This window comes from Lepus europaeus, chromosome 1 (assembly GCF_033115175.1).
Source record: "Lepus europaeus isolate LE1 chromosome 1, mLepTim1.pri, whole genome shotgun sequence".
NCBI lineage: Eukaryota > Metazoa > Chordata > Mammalia > Lagomorpha > Leporidae > Lepus > Lepus europaeus.
The window spans coordinates 1,845,616-1,871,652 of NC_084827.1; the positions used below are offsets into that span (position 1 = coordinate 1,845,616).

Sequence of the window (26,037 nt, forward strand, 5' to 3'; positions counted from 1 at the left end):
TTCCCAGACCACAGCAGAGAGCAGTATCAGAAATGGAGCAGCCGGGACTCAAACTGGCACCCATATGGGATGCACTGTAGGCGGAGGCTTTACCCACTACAACACAGCACTAGCCCCTGGACTTCTTGTTTAACAAGTATCCAAGAGTATGCGTGCGTGCAGTATTAGTGACCTATACAATCAATGTGTATGACATATCTCACAACTGCATAAGTTAAAACACACATACAAATGTCCTTTTTGGGTTTTAAATCAGATTATGGTTAGCTAGAACCCAAGCAAAATCTATTAGCTGTGGTCCAGAGTTCCGGTAAGGTGAATTAAAAGTGAAGGATTTCACTTCTGCCCAGCGGTTAACTTAGTTACATAAATCCAAAACGCTTCGTAGCATTACTGACATAAAACACAGTTACGAGTTTCCTACAATCTACTCTCACTGAACAACTCATGTAAGTCTTCTAAGAGTTTCACAAGAGGGTCTGGTGCTATGGCACAGCAGGTAAAGCCTCCGCCTGCAGGGCTGGCATCCCATATGGGCACCAGGTCGAGACGCAGCTGCTCCACCTCCAATCCAGCTCTCTGCTAAAGCCCTAGGAAAGCAGCAGAAGATGGCCTAAGTGCTTGGCCCCTGCACCCGCATGGGAGAATGGGAGGAAGCTCCTGGCTCCTGGCCTTGGATCGGCTTAGCTCCAGCCGTAGAGTCATTGAGCCAGCAGATGGAGGGCATATCTCTATCTATCTATCTATCTATCTCTCCCCCCACTCCTCTCTCTGTGGCTCTGCCTTTCAAATAAAAAGTAAATTTTTTTTTTTAAATTTTTGACAGGCAGAGTGGACAGTGAGAGAGAGTCAGAGAGAAAGGTCTTCCTTTGCCGTTGGTTCACCCCACAATGGCCACTGCGGCCGGCGCACCGTGCTGATCCGAAGGCAGGAGCCAGGTGCTTCTCCTGGTCTTCCATGGGGTGCAGGACCCAAGCACTTGGGCCATCCTCCACTGCACTCCCGGGCCACAGCAGAGAGCTGGCCTGGAAGAGGAGCAACTGGGACAGAATCCAGCGCCCCAACCAGGACTAGAACCTGGTGTGCCGGCGCTGCAGGCGGAGGATTAGCCAAGTGAGCCGCAGCGCCGGCCAAACAGTAAAAATTTTAAAAGAGTCTTACAAGAGTTAAAAATAACTGGCCAATGGAAAGACACAAGGTTTGGAATGAAAGAACATAATGTGAGTGGTAAGAATACCCTTGCTGTTCCCAAGATGGATGCCTGTGGCGATGGCAATGCTATTATGGTCACTTGCTTACCCTTGATGGGACAGCTCTGAATCACCAGTACTGCCTGGTGTCCTGCACTAACCTGGCTGATACAATGAAACATTTTAAAACAACCTACAAATACCTTTTTATAGTCATCTCTTTTTTAAAAGTCTTCAATATGTGGTGCTATTTATAGTCAGCCCTCATTTTTCGATGTATTATTTATTTGAGAGAGAAAAAGATCTTCCAGGTACTAACGGATTCACTGCTCAAATGGCTGCAGCAGCAGGGCTGGCCAGGCTGGAGCCAGGAGCCAGGAGCTCCCTCCAGGCGTCCTGTGTGTGCAGCAACTTTGCAGACGTATTAGCAGAGTAGCCGGGACTCAGTGGGCATGCAGACGTCCCGAGTGGCAGCTTAACCTGCTCCACTACAATGCCTACTCCCAGACTTCAGTCTTCTGAATTTTCAGTGGCTAAGACTAAATATTTTTAAGAGTAAGCAAATTACTGCTGTCATTTCAAGAGTAATAGCAAGATTTTGTCTCAGAGATGAATTGATGGACCTGTCTTACACATTAAGGAAAACGAAGATAGCTGAGTATCAACCCTATCAACCCGGGGTATTCATGTGTTGGTGGACAGTTTCCCCAGGCCAACTGCAGGACAGGAACCTGGAGGCTGCTGCTTGGCACATGTGAAGAAAGGAGCCGTTCTTCCTCCTCATCGGCCAGATTCCACCTTCATCACACACCTGCAGCACTGCCCTAACATCGCCCACTGCTCTGTGCTGCAAAGGGCAAGGGTAGGACTCCACGGCCCTCTCCTCCCACTCAGAGAAAGATGGCACTTCTTGTTTGTTTTGTTTTAGGGAGAAGAAAAACTATGCTTGGATTTTATCGTTTTAGTTCTGTACATGCTATCCTGGGAAATGAATTTTCGGTTCTTTTTTAATTTTATCTTTTCTTGTGTATCTTTTAAAAAAGAAACAAATGTTCAAAGTAAACTTTACCATTTGGTCTGTTTATATTTGTTCTTCTGACCGTTAATTATTATAATAGCACTATTTGCAAACTGACTAGAAAAGCTAGACAACTCAAAAACCAAACTGTATTTTCACTAGTACAAGTGCATAAAAAGCAATAGAGAAGAGCACAAGCGACAGTCTCCAGCTTGACTGCTCAAAGACTATTAAACCAAAATATAAAAACATCAAAATCTGAAATTCCACATTCTAAAAATAGCCGGTTAAAGCCCTGGCCTGAAGCGCTGGCATCCCATATGGGCGCCGGTTCTAGTCCCGGCTGCTCCTCTTCCGATCCAGCTCTCTGTGGTAGTCTGGGAAATCAGTAGAAGATGGTCCAAGTCCTTGCACCCTGCACCCGTGCAGGAGACCTGGAAGAAGCTCCTGGCTTCGGGTCGGCACAGCTCCAGCCATTGCAGCCATCTGGGGAGTGAACCAGTGGATGGAAGACCTCTCTCTCTCTCTCTCTGTCTCTACCTCTCTCTGTAACTCTGTCTTTCAAATAAATAGAATAAATCTTTAAAAAAAGTTTAAATAAAGGGATGTTTAAAAATGTTTTCTTCAACTACAGAATCATAAACTGACATTCAGTTGGTTGCATAGCACGAATGATGGTCAGAAAGGTGATGGCACAGGCATCTCTCAGCACATGAAAATCATTCCCTCCATTTTTTACAGCAAATGTTTGTGAACACATACTAGGTAATATTCTTTTGACATAAACTACATGTATTTGAGAGTGAGGCACTTTTACATGCTTGATAATGTGTGCAAGCTACTGGAGAACTAGGTGAAATAAACATTCCAAGATTTCTGTTTTGTTCTGATGCAGGTGTTCATATATCTGATTTTTAAAAACACAGACTGCTAGGCTATGGACTAGAGACATGAATTTGTTAATGCTGCTGGTGGGGAAATCATGTATTTAAAAAACAAAATAGGGGTGACACGCATACTACACAAGAAAAGGGTTTCTGTCAGGTGGCTTTTAGTGAATTTGTAAATATTATTCACCATATACAACAAAACGTGCAAATTATTCATTACCTTTGAGAGTTTCCAACAAATTTTTGGCTACGAACCAACATATGGCTTCAAAGAAAGGGAATTTGAAAAGATCTGGTGTTTTTAGCCTTTTCTCCATTTCATAACACCTAAATGAATAAAAGGTAAAGACATGTAATATTAGCATTTAGAAGTTAAATGAAGGTAACCAACTTGAAAATAAGTAGGTCATGATATACATAAGCTGATCAAGTGCTGTATGAGACTTAACACCACCACATTTGGACAAGAATGAATTAAGACCGTATCCAGGCTGTGACTGGTAAATTTGACAGTATACTTCAGAATTACACTGAGCTTCAGAGAAGACCACATCTCGGGATTCATATCCTACTTTTATCAACAGATATTTTAAAAGGGTTCCACTATGAGGAACAAAACAACGCTGTATGTTTGACAATACTGCAATGTCCACCCAGCAAGTTTTCATTAGGTTCTATTAAGAATTCAAGGCAAGACCACACTTGGCACTGGCCCAGGTGAGAAGATGGGAACCACAGCTTGCCACAGTGTTAGCCTTCTGTCACGGCCCTTGTAGCAGTCCACATGAGAGGAGCGACCTCTTCTCCAGAGGCAGCTCAGGTCTAGAGGTGAGATTCACACTTGGTGGGTCGAAGACCTACTGTAGTTAACGTCTCATGTGTTAGACCGGCTCCAGGGTTCCTCGTGGGCATGCCAAATTTCAAGAGCCACCACAGACTCAAGGAAGCCCAAAGATAGCGCTCGCTACCAGAAATGTCCAGTTCTGTCAGTGGTGATGAAGTTTATCAACCAGGAATCAGGTTTGCCATGAACGATGTCACCTCCTAACAGTCTAGCTTCCTTAGACTATCAAGTGAACAGTGACGGAGAAGTCAGATTTTCAGACAGAAGGAGAAGTAGCTGTTGATCCTTTATCTGCAGCAAAACTAAAGCAAGTGTTTTGAAGCAGTCCTGACTGCAGGGTTACTTTCTCCAGCACCTTATGTTTCACCTAAGTTGGAGTGGATTTAGTTCATTTCCCTCACTGAAAAATAGCTAAAGCAGAGAACATACATTTTTATAGAAGACTGAAATTTGGAGAGATCCTGTCAATCAAAATAAGTCACCATTTTTATTTCATATTTGACACACATCAGTGTGAATATCCTGACAAAATTTTTAAGTAGCACTTAAGTTAAAAAGTTCCTAATCATTTTTCAAGGCCCATCTTGATAGGGCCTTGATAAATACATATCAAATAAAGTATGCTGTGATTTTACTTCTTTTTTGAAACAAAAATGTCCTGTTTAAGAATGGGCAATGACACAGACCTGAGCTGCATGCCAATGTTAAGGTTGTGCAGAAAGTTCCCCCCAAAAGCCATACAGTCCTGAGACGTGAGCACAGCGTGAATCCACCCTGAAATGGTTAAAAGTATATCAATCAGTGATTTTTTTCAATATTTAAACCAAAAACTGTGATATCTACCTGGGAAGTAGCCATTTAAAATACCAACATCAGTTTACTCCATACTCTGACGCTAAACAGCCAAAGAAGTCAATGCTGACTGCAGTCTGCTGCTTCACTCCATCAAACATTAGGTGCCTGTTCTATGCCAGGTTCTGAGCTGAGCTGGAGAGACACAGTACTTTACCTTTCCATGAAAGATCCTGGTGTGAAGTCACATCTTCCCCACTGCCGTGGAGAAATCAGTGCTGTGAAGAGCTAAGGCCCAAGGACCAGGGAACTCGACCTGAGACCTGACTCTGCATTTCATCAGGGAGGGTCAGGGTCCGCTGAAGTTATGTTGTGCGTTCCTATTCGAGTGTCTTCAAAGTGAGAATCATTTCTAAAGGTGAACCCCAGCTTTTTTGAAAGAAATATTTTTTTTTTAATTTTTTTTTTGACAGGCAGAGTGGATAGTGAGAGAGAGAGACAGACAGAGAGAAAGGTCTTCCTTTTTGCCATTGGTTCACCCTCCAATGGCCGCCGCAGCTGCGGCGCTGCTGCCGGTGCAACGTGCTGATCCGAAGGCAGGAGCCAGGTGCTTCTCCTGGTCTCCCATGGGGTGCAGGGCCCAAGCACTTGGGCTATCCTCCACTGCACTCCCGGGCCATAGCAGAGAGCTGGCCTGGAAGAGGGGCAACCGGGACAGAATCTGGCGCCCCGACCGGGACTAGAACCCGGTGTGCCGGTGCCGCAAGGCGGAGGATTAGCCTGTTGAGCCACAGCGCCGGCCTGAAAGAAATATTGACAACACAGACTTCAGAGAAATATATTCACCCATGTCTGCATGAAAACATTGGCTCTTTTAAAATAAAGGAAGAATTAGAGAGAGATCCTCCATTCGCTGGCTCACTCCCCAAATGGCCACAATGGCAAGGGCTGGGCCAAGCCAGAGCCAGCAGCTTCTTCCAGGTCTCCCACATGGATGCAGGGGCCCAAGCACCTGGTTCTTCCTCCTCTGCCCTCCTAGGCACACTAGCAAGGAGCTGAACCAAAAGTGGAGTAGCCAGGATTCCTACCTGTGCCCATACAGGATGCCGGTATCACATGTGGTGGCTTTACCTGCCACGCCACAGTCCCGGCTCCAACATTTGCTTTTAAAATACACAGTCCTGTTTTCTGAATATTTTTCATCCTCAATGTGCTGTAACACATCAAAAAGCTGACTTTAAAGTATGTCCATTAGTGTGCTCAAAGGCACAGGGCTTGTGCTTGACTTGGAAACCACAAATTGGAGGTCTGTCAGCTACAAGTCAGATACATGAGTGGTTTTCAACAGCAACACGCTGCCTTCCAGGGTTGTTTCTGGAGTCTGGGGCCTGTTTCGATTGCTGTGATGGTCAGGGAGCCCATTTCAGGAGTTGGTGCTAGAAATGCAACATGCAGGAAGGTCCACCCACAAGGAATGAGCCTTTATCACTCACACAGGTGCAGGACATATCCATTCCCTATCTGAGCCCCATTGTCATGCGCACAGAATGCCAGCAGTACTCCCTGAGTGCGGTGACAAAGCTCCCATGCTTTCCAAAACGCCCTGCATGGGCAGCACTGCTGCTGTGGAGAACCACCGGTGGGTATCCGCACACTGCAACAAGTATTTTTGCATGGTCTTCATACAATTTCCAGGAATACAACTACTCTGCAATTGAAGGAAACTAGTTTGTTTGGTAGTCTGTCAGTCGCTAACTACTTTGGAAAGAAACCATTTTGTCCCTGGCAAGGGTTCTCCAAGTGTGGTCTCTACATCAGGAGCGCCAGCACCAGAACTTGTTAGAAATACAAACTTTCAGCTCTATGCAAATCGACTCAGTCAGAACCTCAGGGACAAGGCCCAGCACACGTGGCTAACGGTCCCTCTGGGTGATCCTGATGCTCCACGAGATTTGAGACCCACTCCCCTGCACCAGTGCTACCAATGAATCTGAGCTGTCACTAGCACACACATACATCAATTTCTGGCTCATGCAGCGAGCCATGCTGCTTTCTAATGCTGCTGTGCCTACACAGGAACAAACCAAAATAATACTTCACACATTTATTGTTCTATACATTCCAGTTAGATCATTAAATGAATTTTTAAAAAACTTATTTGTGTAAGTAGTTGTACTATCTATGAATTTATTATTTTTTTTAAAGATCTATTTTATTCATTTGAAAGACAGAGTTACAGAGAGAGGCAGAACCAGAGAGAGATCTTCCATCCGCTGGTTCACTCTCCAAATGGCTGCAATGGCCAGAGCTGAGCTGATCCAAAGCCAGGAGCCAGGAGCTTCTTCAGGGTCTCTGGCACGAGTGCAGGGGCCCAAGGACTTGGGCCATCTTCTACTGCTTTCCCAGGCCACAGCAGAAAGCCAGATTCAAGTGGAGCAGCCGGGTCTTGAACCAGCACTCATATGGGATACCAGCACTGCAGGCTGGGGCTTGAACCTGCTGTGCCACAGCGCAGGCCCCTAAATTTAAGACTTTTAAGAGGGTACAAAAATTATAAAAGGGATCATGAGGAAGAGGTATTAAAGGAGAATCCTAGCTCACTCAAAATGGAAATACTGATATTTAAGCACAAATTCTGGTAGTTCTAGGCATTTATCCAACACATGTTTATTACATTTTTGCATACCAGAGGCAAGGCAAAGTAAGAAAGCAGGGCCTGTGGTAACAGACACCAGTGACCTCTGCAGCCACTGATGTCACCCGAACACAATCCTCAGATGCAGTGGTCTGGAGAGGCTATTCTCTGACACAATTGATGCCTATACCTGAGGCTATTGCTAAGACTAATACTCAACCCCTTCCTGGGGTCCCTTGTGACCTTCTAACTGTCCCATGTCAGCAGCTCAGAACCTTACAACCTTACAACAGGCTTGGTCTTTGACAGCAATTAACTGAGCTGTCCAGTTAAAAATTGAAGGGACCTTTACCTAAATTAAAAACTGTCATGCATCAAAGCACATTGGGTAGGGTTTGTCCCTCAGCAATTCATGTTTTGGAGGCTTGGTCTTCTGTGTGGAGGAGTTAAGGTGGTAGAACTTTTAAGAGGTACAGTCTAGGGGCTGGCACTGTGGCATAGCAGGTAAAGCCACCATCTGCAGTGTCGGCATCCCATATGGGCACTGGATCAAGTCCAAGCTGTTCCACTTCTGATCTAGATCTCTGCTACGGCCTGGGAAAGCAGTGGAGGAAGGCCCAACTCCTTGGGTCACTGTACCCATGTGGGAGACCTGGAAGAAGCTGCTGGCTTCAGATCAGCTCAGCTCCAGCCCTTGAGACTATCTGGGGAGTAAACCAGTGGATGGAAGACCGCTCTGTCTGTCTCTCTGTCTCTCTCTCTCTGTCTGTCTGTCTCTCTCTCTCTCTGTAACTCTGTCTTCTGAATAAATAAATCTTTAAAAGGAAAAAGAGAATCTAGAGGAAGGTAACTAGGTAGAGTCACAGGAACTCTGAGTCAGGTGATCAGTGTTCTCTCTAGGGTGGCTCGGGCCTCACAACAGCCAATCAGCGCCCAGGAGAATGGGCTAGGAAGGCTAGGAAGAGAGCCGAACACCTCCCCTGATTCCTCTTCTTCATTCGCACCCAACACTGTGATGCCAAGAGTCCTCACCACAGCCAAGCGGCCGCAACTGCCATGCTCCTGGATCTCAAGAACCATGAGCTAAATAAACCTCTTGTGTGTATAAATGCCCACCCTCAGGGATTTCATTCTAGCAAACCAAGATGCACTGAGACACTATCAAGAAAAGCAAAAGGATCATCCACAGAATGGGAGAAAATATTTGCAACTTATCTATCTGACACAGGTCTATTATACAAAATAATGCTTCTAAATTCAACAGCAAAGAGAGACCGGCGCTGTGGCGTAGCGGGTAAAGCCGCTGCCTGCAGTGGCAGCATCCCATATCAGCGCTGGTTCAAGTCCCGGCTGCTCCACTTCTGATCCAGCTCTCTGCTATGGCCTGGGAAAGCAGTAGAAGATGGCCCAAGTGCTTGGGCCCCTGCACCCACATGGGAGACCTAGAAGAAGCTCCTGGCTCCTGGCTTCAGATCAAGACAGCTCAGGTCGTTGTGGCCATCTGGGGAGTGAACCAGCGGATGGAAGACCTCTCTCTACCTCTGCCTCTGCCTCTCTAACTCTGCCTTTCAAATAAACAAATAAATCTAGGCCAGTGCCGCGGCTCAATAGGCTAAACCTCCACCTGCAGCGCCGGCACACCGGGTTCTAGTCCCAGTCGGGGCGCCGGATTCTGTCCCGGTTGCCCCTCTTCCAGGCCAGCTCTCTGCTGTGGCCCGGGAGTGCAGTGGAAGATGGCCCAAGTGCTTGGGCCCTGCACCCCATGGGAGACCAGGAGAAGCACCTGGCTCCTGCCATCGGATCAGCGCGGTGCGCCGGCCGCAGTGGCCATTGGAAGGTGAGCCAACGGTAAAAGAAGACCTTTCTCTCTGTCTCTCTCTCTCACTGTCCACTCTGCCTGTCAAAAAATATATATAATAAATAAATAAATAAATAAATCTATTAAGAAAAACTCAACAATAAAAAGACTACTCAGTTTAAAACTGAGTAGTTTTTGGATTCCACCAAAGGCATTTCTTCAAAGACACACAAATAAGCACAAGAAAAATACTAAATACTATGCATCATTAGTGATGAATGAAAAACAAATCAAAACCGTGATGTAGGGCCTGTGGACTGGCATCTCATACGGGTGCCAGTTCATGTCCCAGCTGCTGCTCTTCCAATCCAGCTTCCTGCTAATGGGCCTGGGAAAGCAGTGGAATACAGCCAAAGTGCTTGTGCCCTTGCACCTGCGTGAGAAACCGGGAAGAAGCTCCTGGCTCCTGGCTTCAGATCTGCTCAGCTCTGGCCATTGCAGCCATTTGGGGAGTGAACCAGCAGATGGAAGATAACACTTTCTGTCTCTCCCTGTCTGTAACTCTACCTCTCATATAAATAAAACCCTTTGCCGGCGCCGCGGCTCACTAGGCTAATCCTCCGCCTTGCGGCGCCGGCACACCGGGTTCTAGTCCCGGTCGGGGCACCGATCCTGTCCCGGTTGCCCCTCTTCCAGGCCAGCTCTCTGCTGTGGCCAGGGAGTGCAGTGGAGGATGGCCCAAGTCCTTGGGTCCTGCACCCCATGGGAGACCAGGAGAAGCACCTGGCTCCTGCCATCGGAACAGCGCGGTGCGCCGGCCGCAGCGCGCTACCGCGGCGGCCATTGGAGGGTGAACCAACGGCAAAAGGAAGACCTTTCTCTCTGTCTCTCTCTCACTGTCCACTCTGCCTGTCAAAAAAAAAAAAAATAAATAAATAAAACCCTTTAAAAAAATTATGTAGTATTGGGGCCAGCACTGTGGCACAGCGGGTTAATGCCCTGGTCTGAAGCACCAGCATCCAATATGGGCGCCAGTTCAAGACCCAGCTACTTCCAGTCCAGCTTTCTGCTGTGGCCTGGGAAAGCAGTGGAAGATGGCCCAAGTCCTTGGGCCCTGTACTCAAGTGGGAGACCCAGAAGAGGCTCCAGGCTCCTGGCTCCTGGCTTCGGATCGGTGCAGCTCCAGCCGTTGTGGCCAATTGGGGAGTGAACCAGCGGAGGGAAGATATCTCTCTCTCTCTCTCTCTGCCTCTCCTCTCTCTGTGTAACTCTGACTTTCAAGTAAAATAAAATAAAAAAAAAAAATTATGTAGTATCACTTGACATCCATTAGAATGGCAAAAATAAGAGACAGCCATAATGTTGGCAAGGGTTTGGAGGAGCTAGAACCCAAAACATTGCTAATGGGAACATAAAATGGTATCTGGAGAATAGCTCAGCAGCACCTCTCAGAGTTAAACCACGTGATGCAGCAATTCCAGCACAAGGTATATACTCCACCCTCCTCCAAAGCTACCTCCACATATGTTCAGAGCAGCAACACTGAAGATAAAAACAGGAAATAATTCAGATACCCATCAGCTGATAAGTGGATAAACAAAATATTGTTTATCTTACAATGGAATATTCTTGGGCCATAAACAGATGAAGAATTGGTATATTCTACAACACAGATGAGCCTCAAATTTATTATGCTAAATGACAGAAGGCAGACACAGAAGGTCACCTACTGTCTGATTCCATTTGTATGATGTGTCCACAATGGGCAGATTCACAGACAGAGTATGTTAGTGGCTGCCGAGGGCTCCGAAGAGGGGAGAGTGAGACTGACAACTCAAGGGTATGGGACTTCTTGTTGAGATGACGAAAATGTTCTGAAATTGGACACTGGTGATGACTGCACAGCCTTACTGCCTTACGAACAATCACTGAACTGGGGACTTTCCAAGGGCAAATATTATTATATGTGAATTTTGTCTCAATAAAAATGAAGGCAAATGACATAAACTACAATGCCAAAACAAGTCCTAACTATAAGAGGAACCCTCTATAGGATAACAAAGTAAAAAGTCCAAGAATTATTCTTAGGAAATGCCATAAAGTTACTTTCCAAGCACGTTAAAGCCAGAGCTCTAAATAAAAGCCAAGTCCATGTGACTCACTATCGGCTGCAAGGAGCAGGGGTAGGACTGAAGCCTCACCTGTAGGAACGAATAAGGTGTGTCCCTGCTTCACCACACACTTGTAGCATTTCTCCACTTTGTCTCCAAAGAACACCTCACTCTGGGTCACGGATGAACTCCAAGATTCATAGAGTGCCAGATTTTCATCTGTTGGCTTTATCAAATAAAAGATCTTCTCACCCTGGAAGGAAGGAATACTACTATTAAAAAAGCAAAAGTCATTTTTCAGATGGTCAACATTAATCCAATTTCTCAAAGTAAATTAGACAATTATCAAATTTTTATGTTCATAAAATCTGCACATCTCATCAGTAGCTATTGCCTTTTTTTAAAAAAAATTTTTATTGATTATTTGAAAGGCAGAGTGACACAGGAGATAAAGATTATCTTCCATCCTCTGGTTTACTCTTCAAGTGACTGCAACAGCTGGGGTGAGGCCAAGCGGAAGCCAGGAGCCAGGCTCACGTCCTCAGCCATCAACTCGGCCGCTCAGGTTCATTAGGAGGGAACTGGACTGGAAGCAGAGCAGCTGGAAGCTGAACTGGCTGATACGTGAGGCAGGCATCGCACGCAGCAGCTCACCCCACCGTGCTACGTCATTCACCTTAGCACTGCCATTAATAAAGACTTTCTTTTCTTAAAAAGATTTATTTATTTATTTATTTATTTATTTATTTGAAAGTCAGAGTTACACAGAGAGAGAAGGAGAGGCAGAGAGAGAGAGAGAGGTCTTCCATCCGCTGATTCACTCCCCAAATGGCTGCAACGGCCAGAGCTGAGTCTATCCGAAGCCAGGAGATTCTTCCTGGTCTCCCACATGGGTACAGGGGCCCAAGGACTTGAGCCATCTTCTACTGCCTTCCCAGGCCATAGCAGAGAGCTGGATTGAAAGTGGAGCAGCCAGAAATCGAACCTGTGCCCACCTGGGATCCCAGTACAGCAGGCAGCAGCATTAACCACTATGCCTCTGTGCCGGCCCCAGTAAAAATTTTCACAAGCGCTAATGCTCCTTGCCCAGCCAATGAGAAGTCAGTAAGGTCACAATGAAGACAGAGCTGTGAGAGGAGGTTAAGAGCCACAAACATCCTACTGGCCTCATGTTTTCAAGGTATCAAGATGAAGTAGCTCAAAATGTCATGGAATGCGCATACTGTGGGAAGACTATGTATAGCCCTCACAATAAACTTACCTTTTTTTTTTTTCTTTTTTCTTTTTTTTTTTTTTTTTTTGACAGGCAGAGTGGACAGTGAGAGAGAGAGACAGAGAGAAAGGTCTTCCTTTTGCCGTTGGTTCACCCTCCAATGGCCGCTGCAGTAGCGCGCTGCGGCCGGTGCACCGCGCTGTTCCGATGGCAGGAGCCAGGTGCTTCTCCTGGTCTCCCATGGGGTGCAGGACCCAAGGACTTGGGCCATCCTCCACTGCACTCCCTAGCCACAGCAGAGAGCTGGCCTGGAAGAGGGGCAACCGGGACAGGATCGGTGCCCCAACCGGGACTAGAACCCGGTGTGCCGGCGCCGCAAGGCGGAGGATTAGCCTGTTGAGCCACGGCGCCGGTAAACTTACCTTTTAATTCTATATTCCACAACTTTCTGAAGTGTCAACATACAATGTTATCAGACCCCAAGATAGAGTAATCTCTATTACATTGTCCTTTCTACTAGGGTCTATAACATAGGAGCCAGCGCTCTGGTGTAGCAGGTAAAAACGCCACCTGCTGTGCCAGCATCCCATATGGGCATGGGTTCAAGTCCCAGCTGCTCCACATCCAATCCAGCTCTCTGCTATGGCCTGGGAAAGCAGTGGAGGATGGCCCACGTCCTTGGGCTGCTGCGTCCATGTGGGGGATCCAGAAGAAGCTCCTGGCTTCCCAATGGCTCAGCTCTGGCCATTGTGGCCATTTGGGGAGTGAACCAGCGGATGGAAGACCTCTCTCTCTGCCTCTCTGTAACTCTGCCTTCTGAATAAATAAATAAATAAATCTTCCCGAAAAATCTATACCATAACAATTATTTTTGAAGTTTACTTATTAATGTATATTTATTTGAAAGTCCGAGTGACAGAAAGAGACAGAGCTCTTCCTTCTGCCAGTTTGCTCCCCAAATGCCCACAACAGCTGGGGCTGCGCCATCCTGAAGCCTGAAGCCAGGAACTCTATCCAAGTCTCCCTGACTAGCAGGGACCCAAGCCATAATGATTATTTTTGAAGGCTGAAAAATAAATTTCCTTTCATGAACTCTTTGCTTCCTCACAAAGAAAAGGCACTGCAGAGGCTGGCATAGTGCAGCAGGTTAAGCTGCTGTTTGCAATGCTGGCACCCCATATCCGAGCGCCAAACTCAAGACCCAGCTGCTCTAATTCCCATCCAGCTCCCTGTTACTGTGTCTGGGAAGCAACAGAAGATGTCCCAACTAGCTATCATAACCCAACTGCAAGGCCAGAATAATTATCATTGTAATTTTTCTCCTTTTTAGGGACTGATTTATGTATCAGTGAATAATTGATTTATAGGAACAAAAAGAGACAAGGGTAAAAGAAACCAACTTAGATGGGAGAAAAAAAAGGAATAAAAAAGAACTAAATATGAATGAAGAACTTTCATTACCTGGGATAAACATAATGCTAATGCTAAAGGCAAAGTGGTAGCTCCTTTTTTTTTTTTTTTAGATTTATTCATTTATTTGGAAGTCAGAGTTACACCAAGAGAGAAGGAGAGGCAGAGAGAGAGAGTTCTCCCATCCGCTGGTTCACTCCCCAGTTAGCTACAACAGCCGATCCAAAGCCAGGAGCCAGGAGCTTCCTCCTGGTCTCCCATGCGGGTGCAAAGGCCCAAAGACTTGGGCCATCTTCCACTGCTTTCCCAGGCCACACCAGAGAGCTGGATCAGAAGTGGAGCAGCCGGGACTCGAACCGGTGCCCATATGGGATGCCAGCACTGCAGGCAGCAGTTTTACCTGCTACGCCACAGCACTGGCCCCTCTCCTTCTTAAAAAGTAGAAAAACTTCTCCCTTACAAATGCCTTTTACAGCAAATGAATGTACTACTAGGAAAATACAGCTATTTATTTTTGTCAAAAAGAACACAAAGAAACACTGTAGTCTTACCCAGAGGACATGGTACCAGACTGAAGTTCCTCCGAAGTCGATGTGGAAATCTGTGTAGCTGTCTTGAACTCCCATTAAGCAGTATTTCTGAACAAATGGCTTGGGAAAAACTGAATCATCTGGCCAATAATTTTCCACCCAGGAAAGTTTTCTGGCTATATCAGGGACCTCCACCAATTCAGACATCCTTTTAAAGAAACAAACCATACATATACACACTCCCACATAATGTAAGACTTCTTCTAATAGCTTCTCCCATATCAACCCAAACCAAATAATTACCCAGAATTCAGGGTAACACTACTGAGTTTAAAACATATCTCATTTCTTAATATTATCTGAGCACGCCAAGGCAAAATTTACAACACTGCTATCACTGAACAACTTTAGAAGTCATGTTTCTTAACTAAAATGAATATATCATTAAACCATATTTAGCTAATACTCAGAATGCTAAACCAAAATGTTCAGAACTACTCACTTTGTATCTGAAAATTCAAGGCTGATCACATTCAACACTTTTGGTCTGTTAGGATTCATGAAGTATTTAACATAATTGTGAAGTGTCATTTTGCTGTCTGCCTGCCTTGCCACATCAATGACATCTATCACTTTGTCACCACCTGCAGAGAAAAGTTATAGTCTTATTATTGAGCTTAGAAGTTTTATCAGTGGATACCCTAAATACAAATATTTTAAAACCCCTATTTACTTGGTATGATAATTTACCCAACTATGAAACTACATAGCCTAGACAAAGATTTTGACAGAGTTAGAGAGAGAGAGAGAGAGAGAGAGAGAGAGAGAGAGAGAGAGAGAAAGGTCTTCCTTCCGTTAGTTCACCCCCCAAATGGCCGCTACAGCCGGAGCTATGCCGATCCGAAGCCAGGAGCCAGGTGCCTCTTCTTGGTCTCCTATGTGGGTGCAGGGGCCCTAGCACTTGGGCCATCCTCCACTGCCTTCCTGGGCCACAGCAGAGAGCTGGACTGGAAGAGGAGCAACCAGGACTAGAACCCGGCACCTATATGGGATGCCAGGGCAGCAAGCGGAGGATTAACCAAGTGAGCCCCGGCACCGGCCCCACTCCTATATTCTTACTGTTTTGGTCCAACTGAACCTGAGAACAAGGGACAGCTTTTGAGAGAAGAGTGAAGCCGTGACACGGAGCTGCATGAAGGCTTACACGCCTCCACGGTGATTTCTGGTGCACAGCCCAGGAGGACAGCAGATACAGTGTGCTGGTGTGTGGGAGCTGATGCCTTCTGGGTTTCTGTTTTCTCCGGCGAGAATTCAGAGAACTGACTTTTCCCTTCCTCAGATTCTAAGTGCACTGTTTCAAAAATCAGATCAAGTATTGGAGAATTGATGAGGAAGTTAACCAGGACAATTTCTGTTTTCCTGGTGGTGTTTTTCTTTTAATATTCTTTGTCAAGAAAAATCAGTGAGTATAAAGCAAGAATAAGTTCAAATCAATGCCAGTGCACAAATGCTCAAGTCCTGATTTGTGGTACGGTTAGTTTTCCTATCAATCCATGAGGTGTTCTTGTGGGCCACTGCACAGTCAATTTTACAACAGATTATAGGAAAAGGTGGAACTCAAAATATGGCAATACTTAACAAAAATAAGTATCCTTGTAGACTTCTTTTTTCTTTAGGAAGTAACACAGTTCTGTTACCAATATTTCACTGAACTACTTTGCTAATAAAAATAATAAATAACAAAAAAGTTAGCTATCAAGCAGTGTGAACATCTTTTCCTATACTTTTCCTATTACACTAGTCATTTATTTATCAGTGCTAGCTACACAAACGGGTTTTTTTTTTTATTTATTTTTATTTATTTATTTTTCTGACAGGCAGAGTGGACAGTGAGAGAGAGAGACAGAGAGAAAGGTCTTCCTTTGCCGTTGGTACACCCTCCAATGGCCGCCGCGGCCGGCGCACCGCACTGATCCGAAGGCAGGAGCCAGGTGCTTCTCCTGGTCTCCCATGTGGGTGCAGGGCCCAAGGACTTGGTCCATCCTCCACTGCACTCCCAGGCCAGAGCAGAGAGCTGGCCTGGAAGAGGGGCAACCGGGACAGAATCCGGCACTCCGACCGGGACTAGAACCCGGTGTGCCGGCGCCGCAAGGCAGAGGATTAGCCAATTGAGCCGCGGCGCCGGCCACAAACAGGTTTAACGTCAGCCTCATACTCTATCAAATATTCAAATTTAATGGAATGTTAAGCCATAACATTGAACTGGATTTCATCACTGAAACAATTATCAATAAGAACTGTCAATCAACACCTCAATAAAGAGACAAATTCTCAGATATTCCACGCTAAAGAGCCAATGTATTGTAGTGGATATATGATTCCAAGTCAAGGTATCAATAATCTCTATTGCTAGCAAAAAATGCAACCTCCATAGGGATATATGGTTAGCTTTCTCTCTAAATGCCATATGAGAATGAATAAAGTAACCAAAAATATCAACGATATGGGAAAAGATAAAGGTTTTCCCCTTGTTTCTTATGCCTTTCTGGGCCTCAAAATCACAAATTATCAAGATATCATTTAAGTGGCAATGTTCACCAAGTCTTACAGACAGCCTGGAAAATCATCTCTTTTTACCGCCTTTCCTCTAGGCAGCAGGTCACAGGTGGGTTCCAGGAGACTGACGACCCAGCAGCACGCTGGCCCCTGGGAACTTTGCACAGCATTCCACACACATGCAGAGTCAATCCAGGTTCCCAGGATCTTACTGGGATCTGTAGCTGTTCCTCAGTAATGCTCCTCCCTAAGCAAGTTTCAGAAAATTTGATGATACAAAGAAAACCCTGGGATGAGGCTGAGCAAGTAAGAGGAAGCAAACTGCTTCATCCTGTGCTGACAGTTGCAGGTCTGATGAGAAAAGATATTTTTTAACATGGATGACACTGAACTTCACTCTTCTTGACTCCAGAAACTGAACTAAATTAACATTTCTTTATTCAACTTTCATATCAGGACACTACCATTTTACTTTCACCATCATCATCTTACTTCTCTAAGACGTAAAGGAATCAAGTTCGTACCTACATAGCGTTCCACATCCATCACAGAAAAAGCAGGCGGCGGGAGCCTGAGTCCCAGGTCGTCTAACTTAGGGACCATGATGGGGACATCAAATCCGTGTTTCTCCAGGTATCTTTGTGTCAGCTGGCTGCCATGCATCTTCACAATGACTTCATCGGCACTACAGAAAGCATTAGCATAATGAGACATTTCTGTTGATAAGTTCAATTTTTTAATTTTTCTTTTTTTCATTTTATTTGAAAGTCAGGGAGAGAGACAGTGAGAGCACACTTCCATCCACTGGATCATTCCTAAAATAACTACAATGGGCAGGGGTGGGCCAGGGCAAAGCCAAGAGACTAGAACTCTATTCATGTAATTTTTTTTAAGATTTGTTTATTTATTTGAAAGTCAGAGTTACAGAGAGAGAAGGACAGACTGACAGAGATCTTCCATCTGCTGGTTCACTCCCAAAATGGCCACAATGACTGGGCCTGGCCAGGCTGAAGCCAGGAGCTTCTTCCTAGTCTCCCATGTGGATGCAGGGCCCAAGGACTTGAGCCATCTTCTGCTTTCGCAGGCATGTTAGCAGGGAGCTGGATTGGAAGTAGAGCACCTGGGACCTGAACTCCTATGGGATGCCAGCACTGAGGGTTGTGGCTTAACCCACTGCGCCACAGCACCGACCCCACTTTTTTTTTTTTGGGGGGGGGGGGGTAAGATCTACTTATTTATTTGAAAGGCAGAGTGAGAGAGAGAGAGAGAGAGAGAGAGAGAGAGAGAGAGAGAAAGAAAGAATCTTCCATCCACTGGTTCACTCCTCAAATACCCGCAACAGCCAGGGCTGGGCCACGCTGAAGCCAAAAGCCCCATCTGGGTTTCCCGCATGGGAAAGAGACACACAAGGACTTGGCCATCACGTGCTGCTACCCTGCCACATCTGCAGGGATTGAAAGCAGAGACAGGACTTGATCCCGAAGGCACTCAATGTGGGATGCGGGAGTTCCAAGCTATGGCTTAACCCGCTGTATCGCAGTGCCCACACCCCCCCTTTTGTTAAGAGTTACTTATTTACTATTTGAAAGGCAGAGTGATAGAGTGAAGGAGAAAGTTTCATTTTTAAAATACTATAGTAATGGTCTAATTCACACAAAAGGTCTTCAAACTTCTTGAAAAATGCATTTTATGAAAATATGCATGAATTTCAAAAGTTTTACACAAAAATAAAAATCTTTTAATGCTATTGCCACAAACTTTTTGACCCTCCCTTCAAATGCTTTATAATGACCTATATGAGTAACTCTCAGCCTATCATACCTGATTTTCCTTTTAATAACAAGTGTTTCTATTATCCTAAAGTAAAATTCATAGCTAATATGATCTACTTAATTCAATACATGTAATTGGAAAAATATATAAAACACTCTAAATGTAGGAAAAGAAAGTTCAGGTACACTATAATAAAAGATATAATAAAATAATTCAATGTTTAAAATGAGGTATAATGAGGGGCTGGCGCTGTGGCATAGCGGGTAAGGCCGCTGCCTGCAGTACCGACATCCCATATGGGTGCAGGTTCAAGACCTGGCTGCTCCACTTCCAATCCAGCTCTCTGCTATGGCCTGGGAAAGAAGTATAAGATGGCCCAAACCCTTGGGCCCCTGCAACTGCGTGGGAGACCTGGAAGAAGTTCCTGGATCCTGGCTTTGGATCAGTGCAGCTCCGGCCATTGTGGCCAATTGGGGAATGAACCAGCAGATGGAAAACCAACCAACCAACCAACCGCCCTCTCTCTCTCTCTGCCTCTCCTTCTCTCTTTGTGTAACTCTGGCTTTCAAAGTAAATAAATAAATCTTTTTTTAAAAATGAGGTATAATGAATGGTTGGATTTAAGAGAAGTAAAAAAGATGAGCGACCGGAGCCGTGGCTCAACAGGCTAATCCTCCGCCTTGCAGCGCCGGCACACTGGGTTCTAGTCCCGGTAGGGGCCCCGGATTCTGTCCCGGTTGCCCTTCTTCCAGGCCAGCTCTCTGCTATGGCCCAGGTCCTTGGGCCCTGCACCCATGGGAGACCAGGATAAGCATCTGGCTCCTGGCTTCGGATCAGCACAGTGCACTGGCCGCAGCGCGCCGGCCGTGGCAGCCATTGGAGGGTGAACCAACAGCAAAAGGAAGACCTTTCTCTCTGTCTCTCTCTCTCTCTCTCACTGTCCACTTTACCTGTCAAAAAAATAAAAACAAAAATAAATTTAAAAAAAATAAAATAGATGAGCAACCACTTAATACAAGCTACATAGGAAACTGGAAGAACAAAGGTGAGGTGTATGTTAGAATAAAATCTAGTGTTGGAACAACTAAAACTAAAGATTTCAGCTGACAATACAACTCTACACAAATATCTGTCAGGTACTTCAAAACCCAACAGAACTGTCTTTCTGTATAGTGCAGGGTAAAACGTATCCCTGGTGCCTGCTCAGAAGCCAACATTCTGACACTCTCGCTGACACTGTGGCCTTCAGTGATCTGTTCTAGCTGTAGCCGGGTGCACCCCAGAGTCTCCCTCTGGTCACCAGTCTGTTACAGGCACTACACTTGAAAACCAAAAAAGATCCAGGTACTGATTGGAAGTTAGGGAGAAGGAAAGACAGAGAGAGATCTTCATCCACTGGTTCACTTTCCAGAGGGCCACCACAGCCAGGCAGGGCCAAGAGAAGCCAGGAGGCTCTTCCAGGCCTCCCATGTGGGTTACCAGGGCCCAAGTACCTGGGCCATCTTCTGCTGCTTTTCCCAGGCCACAGCAGGGAGCTGGGTCACAAGTGGAGCACAGGACCTGAACTAGCACTCGCCCAGGATGCCTCACTGCAGGCGACAGCTTCACCTGCCACACTACAACACTGACCCCAGGATTACCCTGAGTGTGGCTTATCCCCACCACTGTCTTCCATCCGAAGAACTCCAGGTTAAGAAACCATCTCCCGACTGCCTGCATGATACAGCTGCTGGGGCCAGCACTGTGGCACCCCATATGGGCTCCACTCCGAGTCCTGGCTGCTTCACTGTTGATCCAGCTTCACTTTCTGACCGACTTTTGACTCAGATGTTATTTATTTAGAAAAGAGTCGCAAAATCTCAAAATAGGGGAGGAGGAAGAAAACTCACTCATCATATGAGTATTTTATACATTTCTGTGTTAATTACATCAAGTATATAATTTGGTAATTATTATCATCTATTATGATTTTAAATGAGTAAAGATCTTTGGAGTTCAACAAATCCCGGAAGACCCTACAGTAATGGTAATTAGTTTGAACATCTGTGGTTCTTATTTGTGTTCACTACGGCAGAAAATCCACAGGCCAGTGTTTCCATCCATAATTTCTGAGTCACAAGCCTACCTGAAAAAAATGAAAGCTACGGCTCCTTACTCTTAAAAAGGCACACACTCAAACTAACCAGATATAGGGCACACACACACACTAACACACCACACATACAGGTCGAGGGCATACACTCACACTAACCACACATAGAGATCTAGGGCACACACTCACTAACACATACATACAGGTCTAGAGCATACACTCACACTAACCACACACAGAGATCTAGGGCACACACACACACCAACACACCTCACATACAGGTCGAGGGCATACACTCACACTAACCACATATAGAGATCTAGGGCACACACTCACTAACACATACATGCAGGTCTAGAGCATACATTCAAACTAACCACACACAGAGATCTAGGGCACACACACACACCAACACACCTCACATACAGGTCTAGGGCACACACACACCACACATACAGGTCTACGGCATACACTCAAACCTACCACACATACAGGTCTAGGGCACATACACACACACACACACACACTAACAAACCACACATACAGGTTTAGAGTGCTCACAGAACTCTGAAGCCCAGATTGAAAACTCTGGGCCTGGCCTCATACCAAACAAGCAACCATGATTCTGAAACCAGTAATATTGGGGAATAAAGCCTTTAACACTATAAAAATCTTTTTTTTTTTTTTTTTAATTTTTGACAGGCAGAGTGGATAGTGAGAGAGAGAGAGAGAGACAGAGAGAAAGGTCTTCCTTTTGCTGTTGGTTCACCTTCTAATGGCCGCCGTGGCTGGCGCGCTGCGGCCAGCGCACCACGCTGATCCGAAGGGCAGGAGCCATGTGCTTATCCTGGTCTCCCATGGGGTGCAGGGCCCAAGCACTTGGGCCATCCTCTACTGCCTTCCCGGGCCACAGCAGAGAGCTGGCTTGAAAGAGGGGCAATCGGGACAGAATCCAGTGCCCCTAATGGGACTAGAATCTGGTGTGCCGGTGCCGCTAGGCAGAGGATTAGCCTGTTGAGCCACGGCACCGGCCAAAATCTATGTGTTTTGTATGTTTTCTTCTCTCAGCAGACCTGAGGGAGCCAACAGTAGATGTTCATCATTATCTGTTTCTTATTTCTGGAATAAGGGGCAGGGGAATAGTCAGGAATCCTAAAAATTGAGGAGAAATAGCAGGGTTTTTTATTTCCAGATTTGACATAATTTCATAATAGGCTGGGTGTGATACCATGATTTAAATTTGAATTGCGTTTCCCCTTTTTAGTAAGCCTGGATATGATCTTTGTAAAAGCCTATTAAGCACTATCACTCTAAATAGATGTCAAGCAGTGAGTAGGAAATGATCTAAATTAGCATGATTAAATGCATTATAATGCTTTTGACTCTCTTTAAGCCACAGCCAACTCAAATGTATTCCACTCTTTAAAAAAATAAAGGTCAGTTCTGTTGCAACCAGAGACTGAGCAGTGTTTGTGGGCGTGTTTCCAGTGCAGCTAGCACAGACAGATTTGAAAACACATGAGAAAACGCCAGCGCTGAACAGAAGGTGAGGTGAAGAACAGACAGGTAACACGAGCCCAGTACTGACGGCCACTGTCTCCGGCAGACAGACTTGAACCTTTCTGTCTGGAACCCACAGTCGAGTGCACTTTTTGTGCTGACCCAGCATGCACATACATACATACCGACTCCTACCAGCTGCAATGTACTGACATTCTCTATTCTTTTTCACTAAGGAAAAAAAAGTGAGAACAATAATGGGTTGCAGCCTTGAGTTTCAAAATACTGCTTCGGGTCAGTCCCTCTGTCAGCCAATAAATACCGTCAGACCGTCTTTGAGCGAGCAGTACCCATACCTTGGGAAGACTCGAGAGCGCAATTCCCTAACAAAAGTTCGAGTTCCAGCCTGCACGGGTTTGGAGCCGTCATCAGCTTCCGTGTAGTCGTGCCTGTGCCAGTTCCTCCTCTTCTTCACTGGAGTTTTAGAAAATTAAAATAGTTTTTGATAAGTGGTGATACTATTTATTTCCTAATAACTCGACATAACCAGAAATAATAATTGTGAGTACAGTAAAAACACTTAAAGTTTTCAGTGCATTTCCAGACTGCAAAAGTAAAGTTCACCTAATGTAATGCTGCAATTATAGGCGATTAACTGAGTTTTCCAAACCTCGTTTTATTTCAAAATTATTTAAAAATTACATCGGTGGGGCTGGCGCTGTGGTGTAGTGGGTAAAGCCGCTGCCTGCAGTGCTGGCATCCCATGTGGATGCCAGTTCGAGTCCTGGCTGTTCCACTTCTGATCCAGCTCTCTGCTGTGGCCTAGGAAAGCAGTAGAAGATGACCCAGGTCCTTGGGTCCCTGCACCCATGTTGGAGACCCGGAAGAAGCTCCTGGCTCCTGATCAGCACAGCTCCAGCATTTGCAGCCATCTGGAGAGTGAACCAGCAGAGGCAGGTCCTCCCTCTCCCTCCCTCCCTCCCTACCTCCCTTCCTCTCTCTCTCTCTCTGCCTCTGCCTCTCTGAAACTCTGCCTTTCAAATAAATACATAATTTTTTTAATTACATCAAAAAATTCAAGTCAGCAGATGAAGCCTTTGGTGATATCCACATTTACACATACTGTAGCACTTCCAAGTTATTTAAAATTATGATTTTCATGAGAACATTTCATTATGATTATCCAAATCATTCTCTCAGCATAGGGCCTCCTGCCCCACATCAGGAGTCTTTTACCAGCATAATGCCCTTCTCTTTTAGCTGACAGTTTACTCCCAAAATAAGCACAGTTACTTGACACAGAAGAGCAAGTGCCTGAGCCATAATTAAAACGAGACAAGTGAGATGGTAAAATAATTAACTGTGGTAAGATCTGATACTAAGAGCTGTGGTTCTCAGTTCTGGGGGCGATAATCCTGAGTGGTCACAGCAATCCAAATCCGGAGGCTCGGACTCGATTCCTGCTCTAGCACTAACTGCCTCTGCAGCCCCTGGCAGCTCACTAGCACATCTGAGATGCCCCGGTGGGGAGCAAGGGGCGGGTCAGAGCGCTCAAGAATCCTCAACAAAGGAGAAGGAGAAGCTGTGCACATCCCTCTTCCATGCAGTGGCACCCCCCGCAGCTCACGTGTGTAGTAGCAGTGCTCGTATTTAGTTTTGTATTTTGTTTGTTTTCATTTGAGAGACAGAGACAGAGACGACCTCTACCCCGTAGTCCACAATGGCCATGATGAGACGGGTGGCAGCCAGAGCCCAGACAGCAGTCCAGGTCTCCCGCGTGCGTGGCAGAACGCAGTTTCTGGGGCCATCACTGCTGCCTCCCAGGGTCTGCATTAGCAGGTGAAGTCAGGAGACACAGCTGGCTACTGACCCCAGATCACTGACATGGGACACGGCCACCTTTTCTGCTGGACTCAATGCCTGACCCTCAGTTATTTTTTTAAAATTAACACATAATAGTTGGACATATTTTTAGTGTACAGTGTGACATTTCTTTTTTAAAAAAAAAAAGATTTTATTTATTGAAAGACAGTTACAGAGAGAGGCAGAGAGAGAGAAAGGTCTTCCATCCGATGGTTCACTCCCCCAAATGGCCGCAACAGCCGGAGCTGCGCTGATCCAAAGCCAGGAGCCAGGATCTTCTTCCAGGTCTCCCACATGGGTTCAGGGACCCAAGGACTTGGGCCATCTTCTACTGATTTCCCAGGCCATAGCAGAGAGCTGGACTGGAAGAGGAGCAGCCGGGACTAGAACCAGCACCCATATGGGATGCCGGCGCTTCAGGCCAGGGCTTTTAACCCGCTGCACCACAGCACCAGCCACAGTGTGACATTTCAATACATGCATACAGTGCTGATAATCAGGGTAACTGATATATCATCACCTCAGTCACTTACCAGTTCTTTGTACTGGGAAGAGTCTAATTACTCTCAACTAGATAGTTGTGAGGATTTCAATTAACTGTATATTGCAAAATAGCTAGTAAGATTTCAGTTTTAAATATTCTATTGGGGCCGGTGCCGTGGCACAGTAGGTTAAGCCTCCACCTGCGGTTCTGGCATCCCATGTGCGTGCCCGTTCTAGTCCCAGCTACTCCACTTCTGATCCAGCTCTCTGCTATGGCCTGGGAGGGCAGTAGAAGATGGCCCAAGTCCTTGGGCCCCTGCACCTGTGTGGGAGACCAGGAAGAACCACCTGGCTCCTGGCTTCAGATCGGTGCAGCTCCAGCCATTGCGGCCATTTGGGGAGTGAACTAGCAGATGGAAGACTTTTCTTTCTTTCTCACTGTCTATAACTGTACCTCTCAAATAAAATCTTTTTTTTTTTTTTTTTTTTGACAGGCAGAGTGGACAGTGAGAGAGAGAGAGAGAGAGAGAGAGACAGAGAGAAAGGTCTTCCTTTTGCCGCTGGTTCACCCTCCAATGGCTGCCACAACTGGCGTGCTGTGGCCAGCGCACCACGCTGATCCGAAGCCAGGAGCCAGATGCTTATCCTGGTCTCCCATGGGGTGCAGGGCCCAAGCACTTGGGCCATCCTCCACTGCACTCCCGGGCCACAGCAGAGAGCTGGCCTGGAAAAGGGGCAACCGGGACAGAATCCGGCACCCAGACCAGGACTAGAACCTGGTGTGCTGGCACCGCAGATGGAGGATTAGCCTATTGAGCCGTGGCGCCGGCCTCAAATAAAATCTTTAAAATAAATAAATAAATATTTCTATTTTAAGCTTGAAAATCACTTTTCAAGTGATTTAAGAGATTTTCCATGATTCTGAAAAATATACTGATGTCTGCAATGTATAAATGCACTGAAAAAAGTTACATGTACACACATACAGTAAAGCAAGTAAAATGTTAACAGCAGTATCTAGATACTATAGATTTATAGCTACTCACTGTAAAATCGCTTCAATTCTTCCTGTAATTTTGAACATTTTCATAATAAAAATGTTAGAGAAAACAATGATTCTAATTTATTTTAAATTCTCAACTTACAAAGATACTAATACTGGGTTTTCATATGCATACAGAGAAATCACAATAAAAATCAATATTGTGCAAATAAGGCTTCTTCACATCTAAAAATCTAGAACAAGGCCCTGCAGTAATTTCTGGCGGGCAGATCTTCACTACGGAAGGTCCTTATAATCTCATGAGACAGATTCAGAATCACAAGTAATCTTCCTCAG

At 45.7% G+C, this 26,037-nt stretch overlaps 1 protein-coding gene across 1 annotated transcript in view; it reads right to left on the minus strand.

The window, feature by feature from the left end:
• KDM7A (lysine demethylase 7A) overlaps positions 1-26,037 on the minus strand; it is a 99,624-nt gene that overhangs the window by 22,744 nt on the left and 50,843 nt on the right. Inside the window, exons 3-9 of the mRNA XM_062178411.1 lie at positions 22,709-22,826; positions 17,512-17,672; positions 14,934-15,075; positions 14,453-14,639; positions 11,369-11,531; positions 4,629-4,716; positions 3,319-3,425 (exon numbers count right to left, since the gene is read on the minus strand). Of these exons, the coding sequence (XP_062034395.1) occupies positions 3,319-3,425; positions 4,629-4,716; positions 11,369-11,531; positions 14,453-14,639; positions 14,934-15,075; positions 17,512-17,672; positions 22,709-22,826 (966 nt within the window). The remainder of the gene's footprint in view (positions 1-3,318; positions 3,426-4,628; positions 4,717-11,368; positions 11,532-14,452; positions 14,640-14,933; positions 15,076-17,511; positions 17,673-22,708; positions 22,827-26,037) is intronic.